At 39.2% G+C, this 25,825-nt stretch overlaps 1 protein-coding gene across 7 annotated transcripts in view; it reads right to left on the bottom strand.

Moving 5' to 3' along the window:
* Positions 1-1,373: 1,373 nt before the first annotated feature.
* The window catches only part of NTNG1 (netrin G1), a 165,695-nt gene continuing 141,243 nt past the window's right edge, over positions 1,374-25,825 (bottom strand). For 2 of the 7 annotated variants that reach the window (XM_072128613.1, XM_072128614.1), the window contains exon 10: positions 1,374-4,003. In XM_072128613.1, coding sequence (XP_071984714.1) covers positions 3,783-4,003 — 221 coding nt within the window. In that variant the 3' untranslated portion in view covers positions 1,374-3,782. The remainder of the gene's footprint in view (positions 4,004-25,825) is intronic. The other 5 variants (XM_072128616.1, XM_072128617.1, XM_072128615.1 and 2 more) reach the window with 4 other exon arrangements.

Raw genomic sequence — 25,825 nt, 5'->3', positions numbered from 1 at the left:
GTCCAGGCAGCTTTTACAACATCCTGGAGATTTTACAGCTTGATAAACTCTGACCTGAAGACTTGTCTGTGCAGACTTTAAAAGACACATGGACATCTCTTCTCCCCACTTACCCTTCCTCATAACGACAAATAACTGTTAAAAAATATTTTAAAAATATTTAACATTTTTAAAAAAACTAATAATAATTCTGTTATTTATATAGCGCCCACAAGATTACGCAGTGCTGCACAGAGCCCACCAAATCGCTTTTGGGGTCTGGGAGTAAACCGGAGGAAACCAATGCAAACACAGAGAGAACATACAAACCCGTTGCAGATGTTGACCTGGATGGGACTTGGACCAGGACCCCAGTGCTGCATGGCTGTAATGATAACCACTGAGTCACCATGCTACTCTCCACTTAACTAACAATTTTTCTAATCCTGAAATACACTGTTGACTAGTTAATCAATCAAATAGAGAAAGTATACAATAAACTGTTATGCAGAGCAACAATGTTCACATGTTGGAGGCAGCTTTAGACTGAAAGTGTTTCATATTTCTCCTTCCTCCAAGGATATTGGGATTTACTTTAATTTGAAAGTTTCTGTTTCTTGCTTTTTATTGTGTAACGGTTTTGCTGTGTTGTGTATCATTTTCGTTTGTGACTTTTTAACATCTTTTTATAACCACCAAACTCCTTTTTGATAATGTTGGTCCCTGTATGGTGCACAAATCTATAGCTTTGCAATGTGTGGCTAGCTGTGTGACAGAGTGCCAAGCATGCATGTCTAGTGGGAGAACAAAATGACTGCTTGAGAGGCAAAACCGGATGTAGAGCGGGATGGCTTTTGATCCCATTTTTAATCCAATAGGTCAGTGGTGGCGAACCTATGGCACGGGTGTCAGAGGTGGCACTTGGGGCACTTTCTGTGGGCACCCAGGCCATCACCCCAGCACAGAGTTTCCAGACAAGACTCAAAACCTTCTCCTGCCATCCCTGGCCATCAAGGATGTGCTGTGATGAGGACTATTTTAAAGCTACACATCGTTAGCTGCCCAGGACTACAGGAGGAGCAAGGAGGTGCAGACAATCTGTGTTATTATTGGAGCTCCTACTATGGGCCTCGCAATTCTTCCTCTTCAGGGGACCCTGGAAGGAAGATACAATGATAATCTGAATTTCTCCTCTTTCTTTCAACTGTATTGGTGTCCTCAGGACGCCAATACAATTAAAAACTGTGACAAAAAAAAAACACTTTCCATAAACTGTACAGAGCTACATAACATCTTTAGTAGAATAAAAACAGTTGGTATATTGATTTTATCAATTGACTGCCACTTTTATTTGCTTATCCCCTAGAAAGAATTGATTAAAGTTAATCATTATGTTATATTTACCCTAAAATAGTGAAATAGTACAATTAAAAATGACAACTCATACCACAAAAAACAAGTCCTCTTATTATGCCAACAGAATAAAAAAGTGAAAGTAAGGCAAAATATTTAATAGGGCCCCCATTTATAATTAGTAGACCTTAAACAATGTGGCACAGTAGTAAAACAAAAGCTCTTTATTTTAATCCTTTTATAATTTACAAAGTTTAGCTGATGAGTTCCGGACTATAACTTCACGCTCTTAGTCATTGCTATGACTAAGCCAGCGAAGCATGCAAGTTTTAAAAGGATTAAAGTAAAGATTCTTAATTTTCCAGGATTTCGGAGAAAACATTGCATGGCTCTATTGTCCTAGGACAGTGGTGGGGAACCTATGGCACGGGTGCCAGAACTTGCACTCCGTGCCCTCTAAGTGGGCACCTAGGCCATCAACGAAGCATAGAGTTTACCAAACAAGACTAAATGTTTCCTTTGTAGTCTCAAGCAGCCAAGGACGTGCTCAGATGGTGATGAGGGGGTCAGATTAACATTGAGGCTCTTGCTCTAGGCCCCACAATACTTTCCTTTCAGAGGGCCCTTGAGGGAATGTCAATATTTTTTTAATATATTTTAAAGCTGTGGAACAAGTTAACAATAAGTAGCCGTTTAAAATTGCCATTGTCGCACTTTGCCATAACTAAGTGGCTTTTGGGTTGCACTTTGGGTACTTGGTCTTGGAAAGGTTTGCCATCACTGTCTTAGGAGAACTGTACCGTGCATAGTGAGAGGTCGTAGCCAGGAGTGAATAATAAGGAATTGGTGAGATGTATTGGTTTCTGTACATATTTTGCAATATACCCCATTTATAATACCTGTATCTTCTTGTGTTGTAGATGAACCTTTTGGTCCTCTCAGGTTCCAGGACCCAGCAACGACTGCTATCTCTACATCCCCTACATCTACCCTTTTGGTCATAGGGTAGTTTAGGGGCCTGTAACAAATTTTTTATTGTTGCTCAGGAAATTTTTGTGCACTTTTGTGTACAATTATAGGAACAAATGCTTCTTTAGTTTTTTTTTTCCATGCATCATGACTCTAAAAATAAAGAGGGATTCGCTTTTTGGTAATTTTTTTGTACATTTTTAACTCTGTGGATCCATTTCTTTTACTTTTTTTGGAAAGAAGGAATGGCATTCCATTGTTTGTTAAATCGTTTTCACTTATTTTTATTCCTTTGAAATCTTCCAGTGTTTTAAAACAACAAGAAAACATTTAGAATTTCCTTTGGTGGAACATTATTACACATCTTTAGAATGTAAACTTGTGGCTTTCCATGACACCAGCACATGCTCCCTAAGGAAGAGTTTCTGAGCATGTCACCCATTTACGGCTCAAGGGGAGTAAGGGAACATTTTGCCCCTATGGCCGTGAAAGGGATAGAACAAGCGGCAAAGAATTGAAATAATATAGAATTGAGAAAGTAAAGAAAAAAAAAATAACAAAAAGAAAAAAAAATATTTTCTGATATTTTGATATTTACGTAATAGATTGTCTGTTAAACACGGATTTGCAATAATACAAAAAATCTACATTTTACATTATTTCAAGAAAAATAACTTCATTTGAATACAAAAGGATAAATACATTTTATTTTTGCTTAAACTCTAGCCTTTTCTCATATTGGATTTCATACGCCTTATATACTCTTTAATCCGTGAGGCGTATCTATGATATACAAGCCTTGATTTACTCTCTTAAAGGAAATGGGGCCAAGGAAGGGAGATATGTGCGCCACTAACATCGGACAAATAAAATCTTTCGACCAACAAGGGTATACGGAGCGACGTTCACAAAAGCACAGGTGTTAGGGTATTAGGGGACCAATATGGCCGCTTTCCTTTACCCACAATGCACTGGCAGCAAAGAATGACGCTATTTGGTTGGTCCACAGACTGGGCAGAGAGGTACAGTAACCGCATGGAAGTGGCAAACCAGCTCTCGTTGTCCTCTTCTTTTAGAGCGATTTAAGGGCAATTAAATAACGTGATTGCACCTGCCATAGTAGCAGTCCTGCTTGAGACAGCCGGCTTGCTGGGGACTTTTCAATGGGCTGAAGGAATATTTATTCTGCAATTACCATGGCATCAGCTCTGCTTGAGGCGACCATGTTGCTAAGGACTTCTATTTTCTGAAGGTCCTTACAGCTAGTTCTGATACCATGGCAGTGCTCTTCGAGGCAGCCATCTTTTGAGCCAGAATCATAACAGTCATGGATCTCTCATTCACAAATTGGTACATATGGCTTAGTACAGTCAGGCTCTCTCAATTTGAATATAATTTATGTATTCCTTTATATTTATTTCTCTTTGTCTCTCAGTCAGTTTATTCTTCATGGGAAATTGTAGGTACATTATTCACGTTTTTTACAAAGTGCAGAGTCGGGCTACAATTATCATGGTGGTCAGGTACAAGTTATGGGTAATAGATTCTTGTCCAGATTTAGAAGAGGAACAGCCTCCGGTTTCCTCACACTTCTGTTTCTCGCACCATATGCCTGTAAAGCCAGAAGGACAATGGCATCTCATATTGTTGTGGCAAACTCCACCATTTTGACATCGAAGCAACTCATTGTCGCAGATATTTGCTGTGGAAATAAAAATAAAGATAGTGGATGAATAACTATGTAACTCCAGTGTCAGAAATAAGTTATCTGCCAAAACAAAACGTTATATCGTTCAACTATACTGTAGAAGTGAAATTTTCAGAGCTATAAAATGCAATATACTAAACATTACAATAGACCAGGATAAATAACACTTAATAATGTATTACTACATGCTAAACCACATAAATACTACTACCACTAATGAATAATAAGTGACACGTCTTGACATGTCCAACCAAGAAGACATATTTCTATGTGGATGAACAAATTTTAGGTCAGGAACCAGGCAGTGCAATAGACAAATGTAAAAGTATTCAGCATTGCTGCTTGTGTTCTACAACATCGACAGTTTGCTTCTAAGGCTTCATTCAGTAATGAAGGCCAATATCTGGCAACATAATTTTTGGCCAGATCACGGTATATAGCACTCTGTCGTGGTGTGCATATGGTTGCGGTGTCCTATATTTGCGGTGAGCATATAGTTGCTATGGTGAGCAGCTTGGTTGCGGTGTCCTATATTTGGGGAGATTTCCGTCGGCTTGTCTTTCAATGGAAATGGCAATCCCCACTCCTGTCTCCCTACATGCTTTTCATGACGGTAAACTGTATGCATTTTATACTAAATGCGGTACGCTGTATGCATGTTATAGTACATGGTGGCACTCTGTATGTATTTTATACTACATTGTGGTACGCTGTATGCATTTTATACTACATGGCGGCACTCTGTATGCATTTTATACTACATGGTGGCACGCTGTATTCATTTTATGCTACATGGCTGTATGCTGTATGTATTTTATACTACATGGCGACACTCTGTATGCATTTTATACTAAATGGCAGCACTCTGTATGCATTTTATACTACATGGCAGTACGCTATATGCATTTTATACTACATGGCGGCACCCTGTATGCATTTTATATTACATGGCAGCACCCTGTATACATTTTATACTACATGGTGGAACGCTGTATGCATTTTGCATTGCTTTAATGTTATACCAAACCAAACTCTCTATGGCTTGCCTTGGGGAGCAGAAAGGCTTGGTTCACCCCTGAATGCAGTGTATGGTACATTGCCATGGTTGTTATCGAGTAGCCTATTAGACATTGCCTATGGTAAGGTGTAGAAAGCATGGACTAAGGACACACCTGGGGGCCCTTATTAATCACCCTGTCTTGCTATCAAGATCTAACACCATGATCATGATGCAGGCTGCCAGCAGTGGTCAGCAACATACTTACTTCTGCCACTTGGTCGCTAATACCGCACCACCTAAGTAGTTAACAGCTCAGTCCATTGCCCTATGCTGCTAGAATTACAATTTCTGGCACAATATTTAGGGCATATAAATGCACTGCCGTGCAGGCAATTAGTTAATATCTAGTTGTTCGTTACATAATTTGATTGTAAAACATAATATGTTAAAATATTTTTTATTTAATATTTAATTTATTTAATATTTGATATATTTGTTAAATATCTCTTTAGCTTGATATTTGATGATTATTATTTTATTAGCATACCATGTATCATGCAATCCCCTATGTCTTATATGTATCAGGGGCTATCCAGCCATTTCATGCTGGGGTAACTTTTGCTTCTGGTTGGGGTGGTATACATAATGGTTAATAGTGTGGCAGAGTCCATATGATGAATAGTTCCTAATGTGCTGCTTTCCCAGAGGTTCAGACCTTTCTCTGACAAGCGATTTGTCAAGCCCATGCCATTGGGAAAAATGGCAGTGACAGGAAACGACAGATCTGCACAACCCCCATGCAGCACAAAGTGTATGAGTGTTTAAAATGGCGTGTTAGAAATCCATTTGACCTTTACTTGTATCTGATTTCTGGCGTGGAAAAATATTTCCTTGACATTTTTATTAAAACAAGGAAAAATATTAATGTTTACTGCATAGAAGAATAAAAAGTTTCTCAACATTCTTAACACAACACAACTCCCTTCCTCCATACTCCGAATCTCCCCAGGAGCTTTACTCCATCACAAATACATTTCCATTAAAAACAGGTTTCACTTAGAATAGACTTAAAGCATAAACAGTTAATAAGTTCTTTATGAGAATTTATAACTAGTCAAATAATACAACTCCAAGGGGCACATGTATCATAGTTTTTCAGCTGCCACCTTTTCAAGTTTCCTGAAGGTGGCCTACTTGATCATTGTAATGTATCTTGCATTTTTCTCCTTTTTGATACACATGATAATTTGCCTGTTTAGTCTCAATTTTGCAACTTTTTCCATGTGTGACTTTTTGGTCCCAAAAAGTAGCTGAGAAAGTAAGTCTGGGTCTAGCATGCTCTGTTTTATGATTTATTAAGTGCAAGAATGTGACAATTTCAGAGGCAAAAAGTCTCACAAGTTGAACAATTAAATCCTGGAGGCAGCTAACTTTGGTACCTTTGGTTCTGTGCCTAAAACTCTCGCAAAAAAAGCAAAAGAACACAATATAATTACTATAATCCTCCTTAAATTTATATATTTATGTATGGCAGATTAATTTGATTGAATGTCAATGCCCAGATGAGAATAAGAATACTAGGGATTGAATACTTCTTAGTTTGATACTTCATATGTTTACAGAATCTTTTTTAAGCAAAGGCCTTTCTATTTTTGGAGTATGCACAGATTTATGTATATTTAGCTATTTGTACTGCCATTATGGGTGTTACACAGTTTCAGCTTCAGGGGCTTCTGGTTTGGGAAGGAGGTTACAATAGATGTGTTGACACATTTAATTGTACGTGGATTTCTGTTTTACACAATTATTCATGACAAATTGTGGGTGCACCGTGAGGAAAGACTTCATTTTATAAGATAGATAGACTCACGTGTGTATATCATGTTGTAAGGCAGTGATTGGAAAGGTCATCAATGTCATGAATGTTCCAGCCAGGTTTCTCACCTATGTATTGTAAGGGTTGGCCAATGAGGATTTCTGATTTTATAAACCCTATCTGCACCATGGGAGGTCTCCAACCAATTATAATGCAGCTTTTATTTTAACAGAGCAATTTAAAAAGTGAACCCTGTGCCATGATTTGTGGTTTTGGGGTGCTAGTGTTAGTCAGTTTTTATAAAGAATTCAGAAAGTTTTTAAATTGAGAGCATTAATATGTGATTGAAAACACCAGTATTACCATCATTTATGGAGAATCTGCAAGTAAACAGGGCAGGAATAACACCTACTTGGGCTAAGGAAGTTGGCTCATTTAAAGGGACATGGAAACTTTGGCTTTGTGTGTGAACCCCTATAAATTCACAGCGAAGTGTGTTAACCAATATACCGTATATACTCGTGTATAATCACAAAAAATGTGCTGAAAAATCTTACCTCGGCTTATACACGAGTCAATTAAAAAAAAAATTAACACTCACCCTCTGGCACCCGGATCCTCGGCAGCGGCTCCCAGTCCTCAGCGGCGGCTTCCGCTTCTCTCTGCATTCTTCACTAGCCGGCAGTCATGTCCATGGATCCGGGAGCAGCCGCCGAGGACCGGGAGCCGTGCCGAGTATTAAAGGTGAGTATCGTCGGAGAGTAAGTATTAAGTTTATTTTTTTTATTAGCTTGGCATACTTGGGGCAGGGCAGGCTGTATACTACTTGGGGCAGGGCAGGCTGTATACCACTTGGGGCAGGGCAGGCTGTATACCACTTGGGGCAGGGCAGGCTGTATACTTCTTGGGGCAGGTCAGGCTGTATACTACTTGGGACAGGGCCGGCTGTATACTACTTGGGGCAGGGCAGGCTGTATACCACTTGGGGCAGGCTGTATACCACTTGGGGCAGGGCAAGCTGTATACTACTTGGATCAGGGCAGGCTGTCTACTACTTGGGGCAGGGCAGGCTGTATACTACACCCTCAGCTTATACTCGAGTCAGTAGTTTTTCCCAGTTTTGGTGGTAAAATTAGGGTTCTCGGCTTATACTCGGGTCGGCTTATACTCAAGTATATACGGTATATATATATACAGCCACCCTTAGATTGTGTCTACCAAATCAAGCCCTAGTCGTCTTTAGGATATTATCATAGCTGAGTAGAAACCCATTTTACATTGATCTTTACTGAAAAATATAGAATAAGTCTTTTAACTTTATCTTCATAGTCATATATATTCTATGCAATGCTAATTCATAAAAAGTTTGCACCATAGTTAATTATCATTACTATAATCCTCCTTAACCCAATAAGCCTTGATGTTGTCTGTAGTCAACATTTCCTCTGACTACTGAGTGTTTAACTCATCCGTGAATGTAAACTTTCTTATAAAAACTTCCTTCTTTATTGATTTCCCATAAATGGTGAACGGATGAAATAGCACTGGAAATTAAGTTAGAAACAAAGTAGGGAAGCTTATGGTACACAGAGAAATTAGTCATGGGGCATTAAGAAAATGCATATAGCAGAGAGTTACATACTGTAGCTACATGGTGGATACAATTGAAAAAAGGAAGCCGAACTTGAATTCTTCTGTATTCTCCAGCCAAGGGCAAAAATCTAGGAAGAAATCTAGTTTATTACTACTAACTGCTGTCACACAGCTGTCAAATGCTCTGTTTGGTCTCCAGCCAGTAGCCCCAATACATTTTTCGTTATAGGATCTGTGGTGAATGGGGGTTTGCCAAGTCTTGGTTCTAAACTGGAACCAATATCACAAATTTGAGCTCAAAAGGCTTGTTACAACATACACTCTTATCCCACAGATCTTAAGAGTGGGACTTCCAATGATTATGGAAATGACAGCCCCGAGTCTCCTAAGGTTATCACCATGAATAGACAAGAGGACTTACACAACATTAACTTATACAAGGCTGTGAAATAAAGATTGGAGTCCTACACAAGTTAATGAAGCAAGGAATCCTAGCAGTTGAACCAACATCTATCGGACATTTATTCCCTATCACAAGGTAAGAGGTTAGGGGGGATATTTCTCTTACACGAGCACGGGCACCAGCATTTAATAGGCCCGCCCTACTGCATTTTCACAGCGCGATCCATCAAGGGCTTATGCCTGGCGTAGAAATAAGCGCTGTCCCACTCTCAACCGGCCATGCCCTTTGCTTGGATGGCTGCCCCATCCCTGGTGTATTGGGACAAATAATCAGCCAGCAATTTGCGTGGTGCAGAGGCCCTGATAAATATGCCCCTAGGCGTCTATAATGGCACAGCCCCTTTAAGGCTACTGCTTCTTGGGTAGATTCCACATGAAGTCTAATAAAAGTAAAAAAGAGCCTAATACTAGAACTATCCTGTCTCTGGTGACCCTCACTCACCATTATCAACACCAAAATCAATGACACAGCGAAAGCTCTTGCCTTGCACACTACCCTACACTATTTTTAGAGTAAAATTGTCTCAACATTAATTAGTTGGGCTATCCTGGTAAAATGACTGAATATCCACTCTGAGAATGTCACTTTAAAATGGATTTATATAAAATGTGAACTTTGCAGATTCTTTTTGTCTACTCTTCAATCGAAAATTAAAGATGAAAACTTATAGTAATTTCTAATTGGCATTAAAGTGAAATTCAACAGCAGCCCTAGGTAAGAGTGCAGACATCATTGTATCCGGAACAACTTTACTAATTAGAATGTTAATTATAAAAACCTTCATGGTGGAGATAGTAATAAACAATGGTGTCTTGCAGCTCCACCAACTAACTGTAGACAGAAGCATAAAAGGAAACATAGAACAAAACATCCTAAAGCATAGTCATCAAACACGTCTGCCTTCTCCTGTGTACACGGGAAGCTGCAACGAGAATCTTAATATCTAATGTGATCGTTTTCAGTTATACAAAAATAGTTGACCTCTATGCACTTCCTTTTGGACCAAGTGAATACACGTGGGCCCCTGCTGTGTCCGTCCAAAGGAAATTCCTCTGTTCCCTGTGACAGAGAAGAAGGTTGTGGATACATCTCCTCTTCTTTTCCAGCTCGTGAGACAAGGTTTCGCGTCGGCTTCCCAGTTCAAACACGTTTCGTCTTCTTTTCACACATGGAAACCCCACAAAGCATTCAATTAAAAATAATTATGCATCTGAATCTGGTTTCTCTGTAACTCCTCATTAGCGCAGCTCCCTGCTGAATATTCTCCCGTGGCATTTTGTGTTATTTATTTATTATTTTCATTTTAGTTTCTCTTTAATGAGGGCAATGCAAGCGCTGCCGATGGATTTCCAATACGGACAGGAATATCAAACAGCAGCTGCGAGCTAGCGGTGAATTAGTGGTGCTTAACACTTGTTTTTCAAGGGCATAGCCTTCACCCTGAGACAAGTATCTAAGATACACAAAATGTTGTTTCCTTTAAGCTTGTATTTCTAATCGCTGGGATTTGTTGGGTATTTAAATCAAGTGTTTTATTATTTATTATTGTTCTATAATTTAAAGGTACCTGCCTCTTAATATTTGAGGTTGCTTTACCCCAAAGAGTCTAAGTTTAAGTCACACTGCTTTCCTGAGATGTCACTGAACTTTCTACACTGGCAACCAGAGTGATTTTAAGAGTTTGTACAATATTTGGAAGTTTCCTTTTGGTATAAAAATTCTGGCATTTCAGGTTTTAGAAGTTCCCTAATGCATATTAATTTAAGGGCTTGTATGTATGTATGTATGTATTCACTCATGGAAACTACTATTATAATTTTGTTTTATTATGGGATGCTCCCATTATAAAGATTTCAGTAATAATTGAGTAATTCTTTATTTAAAATCGTGTTCCAGGAACCCTGGAAAACCCCCTATGGGCTGGGTGTTGGTTCAAGTGTCGCTCCCATAACCGTCGGGGGGTTACGGAACACAATTTGGACAATTTATAGCCTTCTGATACCACCGGAAGTCACTTGCAGGGTGAATATACTTCCTCAGGGGTCTTTCTATGGAACTTGTAAAACCAATTTAAGGGTTTAGCAAACTGAATATACATAAAGTTTAGTCACTGTACCATGGCATGTAAGGAGCCCTATTTCTGACAGAGAGGTACAAGTTTAGGAAAAAGGGTCTAAAGTTTAAAAGGAGAATTTATTATGTAGCATATGGAGCAACTGGTCTACTACTATGCTGTTCTAAACCTGTTAATAGGTGTTGCAGACAGGATAGCTATCTGCTGTGACTTTAGGGTGGTCTTTTACGAAAGGGTGTATATAGTTTACTGATTGGTAGGGGTCTTCAAGGTTCACCTTTAAAATTAGCCTCACCATATCTGGTCTGCCCATAGAGACCATGACTTATGGCCCAGCATGAATCTATACTTAGATCCACAATGAAACTTGTTAAAATATCCTTTATTATTTATATTCTCATAACATTAAAATATAGTGATGTATAGTGATGATGGTGAGCCCTACACTGAGACTTACAATAAAGCTACTGGCTCCAGTAGCCCCAGGCTCATTTTTAATAGATTTTACTGCTGAGCTGAGCCTAGAACAATATTGGTTTATTTGTCATCTTGCTCAATATTTCTTTGTATTGTTTTATTCTACAGAAATATATCTTCTATTTTAATATTGACCTTGTTAGTCTTATGTGTGGATAACATCTTTTTTTATTAAAACTTAATATACTAAAGAGAAACTCAGACATTCCCCTTTTTCATCCACTTAAGAACCACCTGTAAGGAGAAACTACTGTAACTATTAATATAAACAGTGTTGTAGAGTTGTATTCTGTATTACGTTTGACTTACCATATAATTTACATACTTAAAGTCTAAACTCGAGAGACACATGATAGATAAGAAGCTATTAAAGTTTTGGCAACTTAAAGGGAACCTACCAACACATATCTACCTATAAAGGTAGATCTGGTGGTAGGTACATCTATAGCAAGATTGTGGGGACGAGAGGGCTATCCTCACATCCTATAAATGTACCTACCACCCAATCTACCCTTTAACTCCTAACAATCATTGGACAGTCATATATAAATTCTCTAGGTTTGAAACGAGAATTGTATCACAATTTGTTTTTAAATTAATGTGATTTTTTTTAAAAACTGCTTTATACATTTGATGAAATGTTAATAATTATAAAGATAATTTTCACCACTATTCGCCACTAGAGTGCAACAGTTCTTAATGAATTTGACGCCTCCTACACTGCTCAGGAAGTGTGCACCAACTTTCTTTTAGTACACCCTGAACATAGAGCATGGGACACAATTCTGTCGAGTTGCAGTGATAAATGTGGCCCATGGTCTGAAGCAGCAGTTACACCCCTATAGGCTCAAAATCTACTGAAAACACTTCATAAATACATGTGCAAGCAGTTTGCACAATATTTTCAGTGCAAAGTCAGACAGAAAAAACTGTAATAAATGTGGGCCTATATTTGTTATACGAAAGCAGAGAAGAAGATATTTGATGACATGACATCAGAATAATGTTCTGGCATTTGCAGTATCCATACACAGCTTTGTCTGCACTGTTACACGTACAGTGCGGAGAATGGGTTTATTCAGCCACCAATTGTACAAGTTCTCCCATTTAAAAGATGAGAGACCCCTGCAATTGAGAGACAAAATGAGAAAACAAATCCAGACAATCATATTGTCTGATTTAAAAATAATTTATTTGTAAAGTATGGTGGAAAATAACTATTTGTACAGTAAAAAAGTGCATCTCAATACTTTTGTTGGCATTAACAGAGGTCAAATGTTTTCTGTAAGACTTCACAAGGTTAGTACACACTGTTGCTGGTATGTTGGCCCATTCCTCAATGCAGGTCTCCTCTAGAGTAGTGATGTCTTGGGGCTGTTGCTGGACAAGACAGACTTTCAACTCCCTCCAAAGGTTTTCTATGGGGTTGTGATCTGGAGACTGGCTTGGCCACTCCAGGGCCTTGAAATGCTTCACATAAAGCCACTCCTTTGTTTCCCTGGCATTGTGCTTGGAATCATTGTCATGCTGAAATACCCAGCCACATTTTATCTTCAATGCCCTTGGTGATGGAAAGATGTTTGCCCTCAAAATCTCAGAAGACATGACCCTATTCATTCTTTCATGTACACAGATCAGTCATTCTGGTCATTCTGGAGAAAGAGCAGAGGGTATGGTGTTCTTCAGATGCAACTCACCATTGACTCTCCTCCAAACACGATGAGTTGTATTTCTACCAAACAGTTCTAATTTGGTTTCATCTGACATTCTCCCCAAACTCTTCAGGAACATACAAATGCTCTCTGGCAAACTTCAGACAGGCTCTAGCGGTGTAGTGTGTTACTGACTGTATGTTGGTCCCTGCTTTCTGCGGGTCATTCATTAGGTTCCCCCATGTGGTTCTGGGATTTTTGCTCACCATGCGTATATACGTCCTCCATACGTTAGTGTGAATATAGCCTAAATAAGGCTTACCCCGGATCACTTATCTCCTTGTAGTTTGTAGACTCTCTCTCTGCTCGTGATGTGCTAACAGGAAGTAATCAGTGAAAGTCTCTGAGCTCCGTGCAGGGGGTGTGGCTACAGGGTCAGCAGAGACAGACAGAAATCTCATCTGCACGATCTCACACAGAAATCCAAGATGAGAATCCAAGTCAGAAGTTACAGGGTCGTGTCAAGGGGCAACTGAAATTGTGTACAGCAGGACTGATAGAGACAGGTTGGACTTATATCTGTAAAATGCTGTATTTTTGTTAATAACAGTGAATTAGAGAATGTGTTATTTTGTCAATTGCAAACATAATTGCAAACAAATAAATTCTTTAAAAATCAGACATCAATTAAGATTTTCTGGATTTGTCTTCACATTTTGTCTCTCATAGTTGAGGTTCTACCTATGATGTTACAGGTCTCTCTCATCTTTTAAGGTGGGAGAACTTGCACAATTGGTGGATGGCTAAATACTTTTCTACCTACTGTATCTGTACTGATCAGCAGCAGTCAGAAATGTGCAGAACCATGTACAAAATATGTTCTACTGATTTCAAAAGAACTTGATCAGGACACTCATTAAAGGTTGCTTACCATTTATGTTCTGTAAAATGCATAGATACAGTACACAGATGACACTTTCTGTAATGGCCAACAGTGGTATGAATAAAACAAAAAAAATCTATAACTTTTAATATGTCTCAGGAAGGAAATAAAATTGCTGTTGAAACTTCATGTGATTGGTTTAGTTGCACAAAGCTTCACAATTTGGGAGATTTATCATTGGTTCTGCAAGGCTTTTTGTAGTATAAAAAATGAAGTGGCGGGAACAATCATGTGCAATTTTTGAGCAATAAAAAGTCACAAAAAACCGCTATGCAACTTTTTTGTGACTTCATTGCTCAAAAGTCACACATGATTATTCCCGCCACTTCACTAGAGTGTTAGTGCAGCGCCATGCAATGCAAAAGTCGCATAGTCACTGCAACCCTGTGCTGGTTTATGTGCTGCAACTTTTTGAAAGAAAAATTCCAGACACAAGTAGAGTATAAGAACATTTATCAAAGGGCCAAAGCCACTTTAATGTATCTAACGTGCAGCGAAGCTTTAAAGACAGACATAAAACTGTCCCATGCAAGCGCCTAATAATAAATCTCTATTAATGGCCCACATTTATCAAACTGTCTGTGCCAGTTTTCATCTTGCATATGTATTTATGAAGCAACTGCGCCAGTTTTGTGTTGCGGCTGCACTGTGTCGCAATACAAAACTGTGCACCTAAATGGGAATTCCGGTGTGGATTTGCAACGGACGCCACATTCATGATCGGAAGTCCCAACATGATTGTGGCGCATGCCTATTAAACTGAGTGCACTAGAAAAAAACTAGCACTCAGTTTAAGCATAATCGGTGCATGTATAATGCGCCACATTATTAAAGACCGTGTGGCAGTTTTTAACAATCTGGTTATACGTTTCAGCTCTGTACAAGAATTTATTAAAAAATTGGAATTTTTGTTTAACCTGAAGAAAGTTCTTACACAGAATCGAAATGCATAATTTGCACATTTTATGATTATAATAAAAATGATTATTCTATAATTAAAAAAACGATTTTCTGAAGACTTGTAGCTTGGAGAACTCTTACATTCCTCCTATTGACATTTGCATATAAAGAATTTCTTTTACTATATGCCTGTCGTCTAGGCCAACTATAGGGTGAGCCTTCTACCAACTAATGCACCTTCAATTGCAGATTGAAGATTGCAAAAAAAGATTGCTCTGCATCCACATATGTTTATGATACTAAACATCATACGCTGTATTTAATTTCAATGTGGCCCAAGCTGACAAAGTACAGATTTTAGTAGTGATTTTGGATGGAGCAAGGGGTAGGGGGAGGGGGAAATAAGCCTGATAAGTAGAGAAGGAGGCATTTATTAATCTTTTTTCTTTATATTATTTATTTATGCAAAGTTTGTTGAAAGTGCAGCACCTACTTAAAATGAAAAGTAGATTCATAATTTTTGCAGGTTTTCTTAAGTAAGACATACAACTTGTGGTTAAGATGACTAAATAGATATGATTCAGTAATTAATACAGCAATGCTTAATTAGCATATGCAAATTAGCACCTGCCTGTGAAATACTCATTTTAACCATCAGCTTCATACCCGCTGACATAATAGCTTGAATGAATGCAGGAATGTAAGGTGTGAATAGCTTGCACTTCAGGATGTATGAACCATTAAGAGAGAGATGACACCCAATATATACAACTAATATCAAGTTACAGAACATATCAATCTTCTAAACACACATCTAACAGAATTTCTTATGTAACTGTGTACATATTTCCGCTTGCTTGTACAGTCAATTATTTAGCACTTAGAAACAGTCTGCCATGATAGAGGAACAAGGCTCAAAAATGTCTATTAACACTTTGGAAATCACAATAAAGTATAAGATATATGATTAGAGCAGTTCCTGTGTGATCTACAGATGATACTTGGATTCCAATTTAATGCAGTATATTAAAGATAATTCATTTTAAAGTTATTGATACAAAGGGAGTTTAAAGTGTAACTTTGAGTTTTAAATGATTTGTCATATGCAATCACCTTTTCAAAACAAACAGAACAATGCCCATATTGTGTTACTCGCCCCTTTTTTTTCAAAATTATGGTATTTTCTGTTTTGAAGCTAGTTGTCAGAAATGTTCCTCAGCAGCAGTGAAGTGGGAGGAAACTAACCTCTTCCTGTCAATAAGATGCCCTCACTTCCCATTATGCTTTGTGTTTTCCCATGAAGTAACTCCAGTGAGAAGTAATGAAGAAGTAATTGAAATAACTTGGCACATCCAGTGACACTTCTGCAAGTTAATTCACTGTACTCTAGAAACAGGGTCTGTATAGTGACTAGCCTGGTAGTTTCCATCACATGGAGGAGCCTGGAATAAGTAGTCAAAACCAGAAGTGAAACATGCATGAGTGTGAGCTCTAAGGGTTAACAGCTTCCTGGGTTGCTGCAGATGAGTCTATGACACAGCTTCAGTTTTTCAGAATCATAGGCTGAGATGAAGGGTTTGATAGGAAACAGGGGAACCCTCACTATTCTGTGTATGAGACTTCTGCATCCATGGATTTGGACAGACACAGCTCCTGTGCTAATTACACACAAACAGCATCTGTCTCTTCAGAGTGAGCAGGGAGTAGCAGAAAAGCTGGTAGAACAGGTAGAGAAGTAGTGTAAACAAAAAACCATTTAACAGAGATAATCAGCTCAGCTGGGGCAGACAGCTGCTGCAGGGGCAGGCTAAACTGAGGAGGATAGCAGAAAAACTGCTGGACAAACTTATTGAAAGTAATAGGCAAAATCTGGGAGAGTCCCTTTTTGAGAAGGACCTGGGTTTACTAGTAGATCTTAGATTAACTAACAGCATGCAATGTCAATCAGCTGCCTCTAAAGCCAGTAGGTCCTTGTCCTGTATCAAAAGTGGTATGGGCTCTCGGGATAGGGATGTAATATTACCACTATACAAGGCATTGGTTCGGCCTCACATGGAATATGCTGTCCAGTTCTGGGCATCGGTCCATAAAAAGGATGCCCTGAAACTAGAGAGGGTGCAACAAAGAGCCACAAAAATGATAAGTGGTATGAAGGGTCTTAGTAATGAGGAAAGATTAAAAAAAGAGATGACTACGAGGGGACATGATTAATTTATATAAATATATGAATGGTCCATACAAAAAATATGGGGGTAAGTTGTTTCAGATTAAATCAAATCAAAAGACGAGGGGGCACTGTCACCATCTGGAGAAATCAAAGTTTAATCACTAGAGGCGACAAGGCTTTTTAACTATGAGAACTGTCAATCTGTGGAATAGCCTGCCTCAGGCGCTGGTCACAGCAGGGACAGCAGAGATCTTCAAGAAGGGTCTAGATGCCTTTTAATACATAAATAACATTGATGGTTATGTTATATAGGATTGTTTCCCCTAAATCCCTTCCTCATGCAATCCCTTTCCTTCCTTGGTTGAACTTGATTGACAAGTGTCTTTTTTCAACCATATTAACTATGATACTAGTAAAATACAGTTGTATTTTCAGAATTTGGTTTTATGCTAATTTCAAAATTGAAATTTTTTGTACTATTTTTACATTTGTCTCATATGTCACACTCTTTGCCAAAAGATGACATTTTCTCAAATTCTATTACAGTATTCTCAGTACAAAAAAACCCTATCAATTACATTAATGAAAGAGTGGCACATATGGCTGACATGTGTACTGGAAACGCCATATGCTCTGAATCTAATCATCGGCATACTATAGGGAATTATTGACAGTGAGAACTCTACATAAGACCCCCTCTAGACCACATTTTCCCTATTTTTTGTGAATATTGATCCATTGTTTACAGAGGTAGTTCTGAGAGATTATTTTAAAGATGGTTCACTAAAAATAAATATGGAGGCCAGAGGATACCGATCAAAGCATAGCAAATGTTTTATTTTTTTTTTAAACATAGCAAATGTAGTGCAAACAGTATCAAATGACCTAATTTCATCTATCTATCTACAGTATGTATGTATCTATCTATCTATCTCGTACCTATGCATCTGTGGCTGAGTATATTTCTTTCTGCACCTCTTCATGCCTAGCACTAGGTGGCAGCATTGATACATTCCATTATGTCGACGCTACATTCACAAAGAACACATTCCCAAATTTGTTCACTCACCATACAGGACAAAGTAGATCTGCAACATAGTCATTGTACTATTCTCTGTCCTCAAAGATAGACTGGAAATCAAAAATAGGGAACAACACACAATTTTCTAAATGTCAAGGTCATTATCTAGTCCTGTCCTGGGTAAAATGGCAGTTTTTTAAGCTTGTTTCATAATTTGTATATATTCTAAAGCAATAAATAGAAATGTAAATGAGATAATTGTTAAAGAACTCTGATTAAAATTACATTTTCAGCAAAATTTCAGATACCTGCAAGTTATTGGTGTTAATCTGGTACCTGATGCTAATTTCCTTAATAACTGACAAACCCTATTTATCTGGCAGCCTAACTTCCCAGTTTGCACCTACTTTGCAAAAGTAGTGTGCTATACCAACCTCCGGGAGCAGGTTATCAGATGAAGGCGAAAGGGGTGACCCTATGTTGCATTTTTACAACATCACAAACTCATTCAAATCCCCCAAGAAGACTGGTCACCCTCAAAGTCAAATGCAAGAGAAGACAGGGTTATGCGGAGAACCTCCATGGGTAATCATTTCAACACTGCAGCTGGAATTGCTTGCCAGTTCAGCATTGAACAAGGTAAGGATCTATCTCGCCATAACGTTTTAAAGGAGTTTTCTAATTAAACAAGTTAGGACATAACTTGCTGTGAGACCCCCAAAGATCAAGAGAACAGGGGGGTCTGAGGGACTCCTTGGTGCTCCCTGAGATGAGCGAAGCAGAATGCCGCTCATCACTGACTCAAAGCCTACTCTAGCGGAAAGAATCAAAATGCTACACTCACCTTTGCTGAGGAGCATGTCGTGTGGACAGTCGAAGTGGTCCACAATTCATTTTAGTGGGGAAAGCAAGTTAAATTTAAATGGATTTGGAGGGAAAGATTGTATTTTTTGAAAAACTGGGTCTGAACCCAAAGTGTAAAAAGAAATCAGTGAAAGGTGGTGGAGGAAGTGGCATGGTTTGGGGAATGTTTTCTGCAGAATGAGTTGGACCTCTTATACAGCTACATGGCAAAGTGAATGCAGGTGTGTATCAGAACCTTCTTCAACAATATGTGGTTCCTTCCTTGCATTCAACACTTAATAAGCCAGGAATTTTCATGCAGGACAATGCCCCCTGTCACACAGAAAAGCGGATAAAGCAGTTCCTTAAAAAAACCCAGAAACAATGAAACAATGAACTGGCCAGCCCAGAAAATACTTGGTTACAAAGTTCTGGCCAAGGAAACCACAACAGTCACAGAACTGTGGAAGAGACTGAAAAAAGAGTGGACCAAAATCCCATCAGAGCATTGTGAGAGACTAGTGATGTCCTATGGCCTCAGATGTGCTGCAGTCATTCAAAGCTAAGGCCTGTGCACCTCCTACTGACTGGTGAATGTAACCTTCAGAAAATTAGTTATAATCTTTCTCTGTGCTCCAGTCATTGCTGTTCTCTATTTAGGATCATCAATATTTTTGCAAAACAAAGGGTTTATGTTAATTTACTTTGGTAATTTTGTAAAACACTGTAACGGCATGTTGTACCTGTTACAAAAAATCCATCAAAGGTTAAATAATGCACAATATATTATTTCAGAAAGATCTCCAGGGCCAATACAGACTGACCCAGGTTACGTACAAGATAGGTTCTTTAGGTTTGTTCTTAATTTGAATTTGTATGTAAGTCGGAATTGTATAGTTTACAATTGTAGCTGCAGGCAATTTTTTTTTTCGTCCCAGTGACAATTGGATTTTCAAAACTTTTTGCTGTTATGGGAACAAAGATTATCAATTAAATGTCATTACAGACACCTTACAGCTGATCATTGCAGCCTGGGACTATAGTAACATCCAGAGGTCACAGTGGGCAGAGGTGTCCGTCTGTAACTAGGGGTCGTCTGTAAGTTGGGTGTTCTTAAGTAGGGGACGCCTGTATCTAATATCTGCAGTTCCATATGGTTTAAAATGCCTTGTGGGTAAACTACCTTCAGTGGGTGAAAGCCCCCTACTCAATATCCCTTGATAAACATCTAACTTTGTTTTCTTTTATATTTGTTGAGAAATCTTAAAAGCACACACCTCAGATGCTGACATGTGTCACCAATACACATCTATATTAAAATTGGATCATAAGGTAAATGAGCAGAGGAAGGAAGTGGGAAGACGCGGGAGAGGTATGATACGTTAAACCAGTCATCCACATGAGATAGTTGTCAGTCACAATTTACAATTTGGCAGTAAGAAATGTCATGCTAGATTACAGCTCAATACCACTGAAAGCTGCTAGCAGATAGCAATCTATGTCTATGGATGGAAACAAGGTCCAGTATGTCACATTTCAATGTCCTCAAACCGTTGTCCCAGGTTCTACGAAATTTATGGCCACTACTTGTGCTGCAATAAACATCAATGCTATACGAGCAGCAGGAGAATGGAGCACAGACCTCACATAAGACATACTATAATATACTATACTACATTATATACATAACATACATACTGTAGCAACCTAAAGCGCCTGCCGGTGCATGTCATGTATATTCTGCAGCCTTTCCTAGAATCCTCTTTTAGGCTTTGCCACCAGCTGATCTCTGTGATGTGCCCATCCATAGCATCCATCCTATACAGTATGTATAATGCTCATCACTAAGCAGTACACAATGTGAACACAGCTTTATTGCCAAATAATAAAAAGCGAGGAATAAAAGCCATTCACTTGCATCCACAACACAGGCTGTTTGCTTATATTCACTTGTGCTAATCCTGGTGGAGGGAAGCAGGGGATGATGGAGAGTGGAAATTGCTTCCCTGCTGTTAGCTGAGGTGGCATTAAATGATAATTCGCTTCTATTAGAGAATTTAATTAATGAATTTGCTAGCGGCAAGTGAAGAAAATAAACAAGGAGCAGACTGTGAGCTCTGAACTTATGTCTGTGCAACTCAAAATCTGGGGAGATATTGGGCAGATGCAGATAAACACAGCACCATACAATAGGATTTCTTTCATATTATCAATTTTTAAGTTTATCATTATCATTGTAAACTGATGCTGAAAGCTGCCATATTGAAGGATCAAAATGGTTGGATGATTTTGCTGTATCTGATGGAAGTACATTGAATCATGTCCCCTACTGAATATCCAGAGTCTTATAGAAGTTTGCACTGGAGACAACATAGGGTAGGAGTTGGGGAGAAAGGGGTTAAATACTTTGTAATACCTTAAAGGGGTTATCCGGTTGTAAAAACTTACTTAGGGCCGGGCTGGGGTGGGCTGTATATAAATAATAAACATGTACTTACCTCCTCCGGCACAGCCGTTGTCCCGTGCCGCAGTCCATCTGATGTGTGCGCTGGTTATATTACAAGGGTGCACAGGGAGCTTCCTGCCGGCCAGAAGCTCCCATCCGACACCAACTCCTAACGCTTACAACGTTGAGAGATGGGGGCGGCTGGAAGGAGTCGGCCACATCGCCGGCCGGAAGCTCCATGTGTGCGTTTGATCCGTGCCCCTGTTTGTTTACAGGGGCACAGATCAAACGGACCACGGCGCGGGACATCACCGGCGCCAGAGGAGGTAAGTACAAGTTTATTATTTTTAAAAAGCCCACCCCAGCACAGCCCTAAGTAATTTTTTATAACAGGATAACCCCTTTAATTGAGAAAGCTCTCTTTCTCCAACTTGTGCATTCATCCTGAAGTGCACTCAGATCTGAGTGATGGCTGTAGGATCCAACCAGGAGACCACCACTACGTCTCTCATAGTGGAGGGGCGAAGTAGCAGATTAATGAAGAGAACTGAGTGCATTGAGGAAGGACTACTCTAAAGTACCTGCAAAATTGGCATCTGCAGAAATAAAAGGCTTTCAAAGTGTTGCAAAAGGTATGTTTAACCACCAACGTCCAGGTCCTACTCAGTGCTATTAATAATTTTCCTTTGTCAAAACTGGCGACATATTACTTTCAGAAATAGAATGTCCAATGTTGGAGCAAGTCCATTAAGCTATAGTCTATGAGAAGACCTTGGGTCCCATTTATCAAAACTAGTGAAGCCTTTACTATGTGCAGTTTTCCTGTGGAGTGTACAGAGTGCGGCAGATTACTCAAAACTGGCGCACAGTCTTCACTAATCTGGCGCCCTCTGCAATTTTCGGGAAGTGGGTACTTTTTTGATGCATTTTGTTCACACTGCATAATTGTGGCGCACACGTCCCTTTAGGTGCACATTTTCCTGTTGTCGGACACAGTGCAGCCACAACACAAAACTGGCGCAGATACTTTATAAACACATGTACCAGCAGTTTGCACGTTATTTTCAGCACAAAGTCAGACAAAAAACTGGCGTAAACACTTTTATAACTGTGGCCCAATATCTGTTTTATGCTGACCTGCACTTTACCTTAATTCATCAACAGCACTCTACTCCTGAAAGACAGCACCCTGGACAGAGCTAACAAAGTAAATGTACTACTTGGCACTATTACTGGACCACACGTGAGCTCTCACTACAGATGAGCAATTCAATTGGTAAAGTTGCTACAAATCAGGCAATTTTCAGGCAATGAATTGAATCTGAATATTTTCAATTTTTCTTCAGATGACTCCTGTATCTATGATAATAATAGAATAAAAGTAAATATTATAGATTTGTTAAATGTTCATTGATTGCAATACACAATAAAGTTTACATTTGCCCCAAGTCTGTGCGGCTTCCTTTATTATTGTCGTAATATGAACTGACAACTTGGTAAAAATTACGAGACTGGATGTTTTTTTATAAAAGGAGGTCTAGTGAGGGCTACATGTATATACCAATAACCAGGACACTTAAAGCATCGGTTTTTACCGAATAGATTCAGACCATAATTGAACCTTACAAATTTTGCCAAAGCAAATCTCTCATCAAACAGGACAGAAACCTTCCATAAGGTGGCGCTGCAGACTCAGCTTTCCTTTCTCATTTGGAGAGATCCTTCACACTGCTCAGGATTCTGACCCCATGGCATCCATGACGGCACTGAGGCCCACATTGCTATATATATATATATATTACAAGCACAATCATCATTACAGCAATGTTATTCTGGATATTTAGTACCAAGTATATAAAGTTTTTGTGGACAGTCTTTAGTGAAGCTTCTTGTTAACATGATTCCTTGTGGCATAGTGTTGATTTTTATGGGACCTCCTTGATGGCTTATATAACGGCCAATCCCTGAAGTTCTACTCATTAAGATAGATATTGGTATTGGTATAGCCGTTACTCTGCCGTGGAGATTCAGTCTATACGTATTCTCTCAGGGCGGCACTACAAGTATGATAATAGTGGATGAAATAGAGATTTTTTTTCTATTGTAGCATCCTGCTGTGCTTTAGTTCTATATAATAGCTGGGAATTGTTGTCTACAATCCGCTATTGCGACATAAGCTCAGTCTAAAATATTTGTGTATTTTGGAACAAATTACCCGGGGCACAGGCTTATTCCTGCCAGAGACTTACAAAACTCTTTGGCTTGGGATACGACGGATCATTCTGTACCATGTCACATACCACAAGACAGGGCACTCGCAGCACACATCATGCATATTTTATGAATGCTTCCCACGAGAGTTGGTTTATTTGTAAAACCCAGCAGTGTACAGAATAAAGGGAACGTCTCCGTAACCTATTCATTATCAGTATTAGTATCCCTTGCCCCTCACAGACTAGTCATTTACTGTAACTGGTGTGTAGCACAAATGACAATATCTCTATCAATTTAAGTGACATTATCTTATAAAGGGGAATGATTACATGTCAGATGATGACATTGGATTACATTGTATACCCAAATCACAAAGTATAATGCTTTGCTGAAATGCCACTGCCTCTTTTGACTGCAATATTTATAGCACAGGTATGAAACACAAGGCCTGGGGCCAAATCCAGCCCTTGGCCTTGTGTTATACAGCCAGCTCTCGCTCCCTGCCCCTATGCTGCGCTAGTACCTGTGGGTCAGGGTAACTGTGACAATCAGTTTTCTCACTACTGACTTCTTCTTTATTCTTGTGTGTGCGGCGGCTGTACCTGTCAGCTTTAGAACCTCTGCGTACAATTGTCGCACACAGGGACCAGGGAAAGGTGAGTAATGTTTTTATTTTTTTCCACAGTTGGAAATGCATCGGGGGAGGGGCTGTTGGCTGCTATGGGGGGCACTCTGCCTACTGTGGGGGGGGGGGTACTCTAGTTACTATGGGGCACACTGTGACTCTTAGGGGGGCAGTGTGGCTGCTATGAGGGCACTCTGGCTGATTGTAACGGTAATTTTGTACAAGTAAGGGGGACATATGTATGGCTGCAAGCATGCGGCCATACTACGTCTCCCATAGACAGCAATGGCCACACTGTATCCAGTGGCGTAACTACCGCCGTAGCAGCCGTAGCGGTTGCTACGGGGCCCGTGAGGTTCAGGGGCCCGGGGATGCACGCTCCCTGCAGTGCTTTGCCACGGCCTGGGGTAAGTGGTCCGGGGCTGCATTGCTGGGTGCCTGCCGGATCGTGCCCCCGGGCCCCTCCCTCTCTGTGCATCTACACATGTCTCCTGAGCCTACCCACCTCTTTCTGGGATCGCCTGCCTGCTCATCTCCTTGACCCGCCCCCCAGCCACCTCTCTGACCCGCCCCCCAGCCACCTCTCTGACCTGCCCGCTGATCTCCCTGACCCGCCCGCTGATCTTCCTGACCTGCCCGCTCATCACCCTGCAGGGCGGGACAGTTGACACTCTGCCCCCCCTTCCCCCGCTCGCCCCCCCGTATATGGTATATATACTGTGTATATGTGTATATATGTATATACTGTGTATATGTGTATATATTGTATATATACTGTGTATATGTGTATATATTGTATATATATACTGTGTATATGTGTATATATGTATATACTGTGTATATGTGTATATATTGTATATATACTGTGTATATGTGTATATATATATATATATATATATATATATATATCCTATGTATATGTGTATATATGCATCTACTATGTATACATATGTACATACTGTGTATAAATGTATTGAAGCAAATACTGTATTTTTACATGCATATATTTATATTAGCATATATATGTGCACATTTAAATATATGTGCATATATATATATGATGTGTGTTTTTGTATGTGGTAAGTATGTATGCTGTATATACTGAATGTGTGTGTATTTGCTGTATGTGTGTATATTCTGTATGTATATGCAGCATGTGTGTATATGGTGTTTTTATCCTGCATGTATGTGTATATATGGTCAGTATATACTGTATGTGTGTATGTATGTATATATATATATATATATATATATATATATATGTGTGTGTATTGTAAATGTATTATATGTATATAATGTGTATACTGTATGAGTTTGTATATACTCTGTGTATTAGTGTATAAATGTATATGAGTGCATAAATGTGTGTATAAGTGTATGCTTATATGTATAAGGGTGCGAGTATACGAGTGTAGAACTTTATGTGTGTATATATCAGTGTATAAATGTGTGTAATTGTATAAACATGTCTGTATAGGGGTACCTTCCCAAGAACATATGGAGGACGTATATCTGGCCGCAAATTTGCTGCCGGATATACTTCCCCCATAAGCTTCTATACGCCTGGGCTCAGGACGGTGAG

Source organism: Engystomops pustulosus, chromosome 10 (genome assembly GCF_040894005.1).
Source record: "Engystomops pustulosus chromosome 10, aEngPut4.maternal, whole genome shotgun sequence".
Classification (NCBI taxonomy): Eukaryota; Metazoa; Chordata; class Amphibia; order Anura; family Leptodactylidae; genus Engystomops; species Engystomops pustulosus.
This window is presented reverse-complemented; position numbering and strand designations above follow the sequence as displayed.